The 5,142-nt window shown below is 42.5% G+C and overlaps 1 protein-coding gene across 1 annotated transcript in view; it reads right to left on the bottom strand.

Moving 5' to 3' along the window:
• Nucleotides 1-2,347: 2,347 nt before the first annotated feature.
• PFKFB2 (6-phosphofructo-2-kinase/fructose-2,6-biphosphatase 2) overlaps nt 2,348-5,142 on the bottom strand; it is a 55,529-nt gene continuing 52,734 nt past the window's right edge. The window contains exon 14 of the mRNA XM_019514035.1: nt 2,348-2,581. Coding sequence (XP_019369580.1) covers nt 2,562-2,581 — 20 coding nt within the window. The 3' untranslated portion in view covers nt 2,348-2,561. The remainder of the gene's footprint in view (nt 2,582-5,142) is intronic.

The following is a 5,142-nucleotide window of genomic DNA, read 5'->3' as shown; positions in this document are numbered from 1 at the left end:
GGCCTGAGCTATGAGATGCTTATGCCCTCAGGAGCACAAAGACCTTGTAGTGGCTCTAGGCAGGGGGGAGGAAGACAGGCTACAAGGCTGCATTACTAAATTCCAACAATGGGAGAGGTCACAATTAAAACTGTTCGATTAACTATCTATGAGCAAAGGGATCTGAGCTCTCCGCCTCCCTAGACGTGAGCTCGATCCTTCAAAGTGCTGACTTACTTCAGAGCAAAAGCAAAGCAGCAGCTCTTCTCCAGTAGACATACAATCCAACATTTTCAAGCTTGCGACTGAACATGGGCACAGATCATTCTTATTTACGCACCAAAAATAAGGGATTTCCTTTACAGAGGTGCTGAACTCCTATAACACCCCACCTGAAATCACTGAAAAGGACAGGTGCACGATACTCCAATAAAAAAGCTCCAGCCAAGTGGTTAAATAGGAACTTTTGTATTTAACCTTAAGTTGTCAAGGAGAAAATTCTGTCCTCAGCACATGGAGAAAGTTTCAGAGTACGACAACATGAAGTACAACAAAAAAAAGGTGAAGATTCACAGGAGAATTATATGTAAAAGTCTGGATTAAAATTGACCGCCAACACAAAACCACCAGCACAAAGCCTACACGTTTCTTAAAATGAGCTTTCATGTGATGTGTAGCCGTTGTGCTGTCCGTGTGCTTGGGGAGAATGCCAGCCTCTGTGCATCAGACAGTGCAATGTAAAGCTACATTATAAGCTATTTAAAGCTACATTTAAGGTATTAAAGGCTACTTTATAAGCTATTTACTTTCACAGTTCATTTATGTCCCAACTGAAAATCTGCTCCAGGCCTAAAAGCTTGGTATCTTTAAGAGTCATAAAAACAAGGTTTCTATTTTAAAATTGCACACACTGCTGCTGCGCAGAGACTCCGAACTTTAAAACACAGACAAGTACAGCAAGGAGGAATTGCTAGTTAATGTATGAACAAGGGGAAGGACCACAGAGATTACTCCAGCACCAAGCAATGATCACAACAGTGAGAAAGGAAAAATAGGAACAGCAAGGGTCAGAGGAAAAGCAGGATGCACCAAAAAAACTGAGTCCCTTGGTACAAGTTCCCTCTCTCCTCTCCTCATGGGTACAGCAGTTCCTGTATACTTCTGTCAACTTCAGACACAGAAAAAGCAATTGGAAAAAAAAAACAGAAAATAAATCCAAATCAAGAATATTCGGCATCTATCTACAGACCCCAAATCTCGAAGCCCTGGCCTCTGTAAATGCATGACTTCGAATGTGCATGTTTGTGTGTGGACGTGCACAAGCACACGCACAAAAACCTGGCTGAGTAAGGAAGGAAGAGAAGGAGCTTTTGGTAGCATCTAGGAGCTCATGTGACAGAATGAAGAACAAAGAAGGACAATTACAGTCATATTGAGAGAACCGTTTCAACAAAACAGAGCCCAACCTCACACTTCAGAAATGGGAGGGAAGCGGAAAGGACACCAGTGAGGCTAGGGTTTAGGTTATAGTTCAGATCTAAATCAGGTTTCAGCATCTGGAATCACTTTCAAACAGCCTTGAAGACTCAGACTGTTCTCCCACAACCTCACTTCAATGTGCAAGACACGTGGCGAGATCAGTTGATCCCACAAATTTCACCTATGATCCAAATTGGGGGACTCGGATCCAAGCCCGCCAGAAACACAAAGGGGCACAATCTCAAGAATCCACTTTGTGGCCCATAGAAGGCTTAAAATTAGGGGATGCATGTGGTTTCTTGATAGCTGGACAATAAGGGTGTCTGTCTAACCCCAAGAGCTGGAGATCACTGGCCAAATTAAATTTCTCACTATAATTACTTGGAATCGGTGGGCATTTATAGATGAGCTCCTAGAGCCACTCTAATTAAAGTACCCAGAGCATGACGTATCAGCACCCCCATGCTGAAAAATGGTGTTGAATAAGCTTTAAAGTGCCCCTGCTGCCATTTTTCAGCGTGGGAATGCTGACACCAGGTATGAATTGAACAAAAATATCAGGATCGGGTCCAACAACCAACCCCACCCGGTTGAGAAACTTGTATGACAGGGATGAATTTGGCCATATTTGGTTATGCACAGAGGTTGATGTAGGAAATGATTAGGAAAACCTGGAGCAAACTCAGTAGGATCAAGTCTTTAGGACTGCGCACTCCTCTGAAACACTAGAGCACGGTATGCACAACATACGTATATAGACTAGCACTCAACCCCCACTCGCTCCAACACACACACATGCATACACACACGCTTGCAATATTTTAAAAGCGTGCAAAGTTCCCCTGGGGGGTTCCTTCAGGCCCTGTTGCGAGTCATTCTAGCATGCACAACAAGGAAAGCTCTTTATTGCAGACGATTTCAAAGGCAGCTGGAAACATTACCGGCCCCAAAAGTGCCAAACTGGCTCACTGTGCTTCTGCGTATCCAGAGACAGCCACTCCAGCCAACATGCTGACTTCAGTAGACTTCAAATGCAGGAGAAGAATTGTCCTTTACAGTTTCCATGAAACGGCCAGCCAAGTTCAAGATGAAATCAGAACCCTTTACATGACTAACCAGCCATCTGCTAGAAATGAGAAATCAAAGGGACAAATTATAACCAAGCAAAAATGGAAAGGAGACAAACCAGTGAAACCTTCCCAGACGCTGAAGCCCAAACTACTTACTGCTAATTACAAATATATGTTAATTGTACACACACACACACACACACACACACACACAGAGTAGAGCTATACTCTCCCAAACCACTTTTACAGATTTCAGTGGGGAGTTGTGCTGCCCACCAAAATGAGAGATCATTTTTTTTCTCCTGCTCTAGCAACAAGCATCTCCCCGGCCACGCCTCTGCATTCATTATCTGAGGTACTCCTACACAGTTCTCTCCTTTGATTTCACCTCTGCATCAGATAACAACATCTCTGAATGCATCCAGTTTGGTCCGCCTCTATGCATTTCCCTTCCGAGCAGTGGCATCACCTGTGAGTATTACGATAAAAGCCAATGATTTTACTGGGGAAATGACAGCCTCAGTCCACACAGACCTGCAAAATGCAGGTGTCCCTCAGGCTGGTGGTACTTCACTCCTACACTTACACTTTGAGCCCAAGCATAGGAAAAAAAAGAAGAGAAGATGACTAGAGTACACGCTGGGAAGGAATGCAATAAACAAAGCAATCTGGTGGTTCAGGGTTACTTCATTTTATTTATCTGATCCACAAGAAGATTTACAGCTCCAAGACAAAACATTAAGAAAAAACATTTCCACAATGGCTATTTTGCAGTTCTTTATTTGAAAAGTTAACCATGGGAGACATCTTGCTTGTTTTATAAGATGCACCTTCTGTACACAGAAATGTCCTAGTGGTGGTTCGATCGTGCATCAGGGGAGTGCATTCCTGGGAGCAGAAATGGAGTATACCTTTGCAGACACACAGCTACATACATTCAAATGCAAAGGCCACAATGTTCAAAAGTGGCTACTAATTGTGTGCACCCAGCTAGAGGGGCTGAGCTGCAGACACCCCTGAGCATCAGCCCATCTTGCACCAAAACTGTTCAAGGGGCCCATTTGAAGACTGCAGCACCATGGTATAAAAATCAGCCTCTGAAATGTTTCTTATGGTACAACCATCATTCCTTTGCAGACAAGAGAAAGAACTCAGTCACTGATTCCATATCAAATATTAACAATTCACATTTTCTCTTTTAAATACAAACAGTCAGGAAATCCACAGACACTGCATAAATTGAATCTGTGATTTACCAGCAAAATAAATATTTGGTTAAAACGCAAATCCCTGTTCCAATCAAATAAATAGCAAGGGATTTAAGACAGACTAATGACAATTTAAAATGTGGGTGTTCTAGAGCAAACTGGCCTAGAGCAGCACATTCGGATGGAGCAAAGTGACTTCCCTAGAGAAGAAAAGGGCTGGGAACAAGTTCCAAGACGTGTTTTACTAAGTTCTAGCTGCTCGTTTGCAACCCCCCCACCCACAATGACCTTGAGTTTTTTCATTTTAGAGACTCGAGCAAAGCACAGATAGGGCTAGAAAAGCAATCTTGCAAAGACAGCATTGAAGAAATTCGCTGTTTGTTCATCACTGGGAAAAGGAGCAAAAAGACAAAAGCGATAACCCTCTGCCAAGGGAGCAATTTCAACCTTGCTGATAAAAAAAAAAAAAATAAAAAAAAAAAAACCACATTAGCTCACTTTGCAAGTGAAAAAGAGGATCTATCCAGTTGGAGACCTATCTAGCACAGTTCCCTTCTCTTACTTAAACCCCAGTAATTAAGATCCAGCAATGTGGGATTAGACTGAGATTCCCTGCGGCTTGATCTCACTCTTAGGGATATCATAGCAATGCTCCCTTAGATTGCGAAGAAAGCAGGATAAGACTCATGGTGAGGCCTGGAGCATAATGTAACTATCCGTCTTGCCCACACAGGGCTGCAAATATGCTTGGTGTCAAAGTCCACAAGATGGTACTTGAAGACAGACAGGGAGCTACAAAGTACATTAAAGAGATGCCTTTTTTTTGGCATCTCTCCTGGCACCATCTAAAACGTTCATTCTAGCATACAAAATATAATGGAGCAGCTGCCAGGCTGGACATTTTGTGCGCTACTGCAGCTTTGGTAAAATAGTCACATTGCTTTATCATTTAAATAGAACTTCTATGAATCTATTATTTAAAATATCTCTCTTAAAGTTAAGAGTAGAAGACAAAACAAGGCACATCAACCTGAAATTCTTAACACAGACCCTTATCCTAAGGGACGTATGCATACAAAGAGGGAAACTATGGAATTGCAATTAAAAACGTTACAAAGTTTCACATTAGGTACAAAGTGCAATTAAAATCCTATCGTTGAAGGATAAACCGTTAACAGCTTCTGAAGGAAATTCCAATCCTGCCGACACATGCCTGTTTATAACCATTCCAAAGAAGTTATTCAGATCCGAAGCGCAGAAATGTTACTTGTCTCGACTTGGACGGCACACCCCTCCCTGCTTGGGAAGAGTTATGACTGGCATATGACAAGGGCAAGACTTGAATTGGACTTGAATGTGCTGGTTTTTTGGTGCTACAAGTGAGGGCAGATATGAATGAGGTCTCT

This window comes from Gavialis gangeticus, unplaced genomic scaffold (genome assembly GCF_001723915.1).
Source record: "Gavialis gangeticus isolate Ggan-Ray unplaced genomic scaffold, GavGan_comp1, whole genome shotgun sequence".
Lineage (NCBI taxonomy): Eukaryota > Metazoa > Chordata > Crocodylia > Gavialidae > Gavialis > Gavialis gangeticus.
This window is presented reverse-complemented; position numbering and strand designations above follow the sequence as displayed.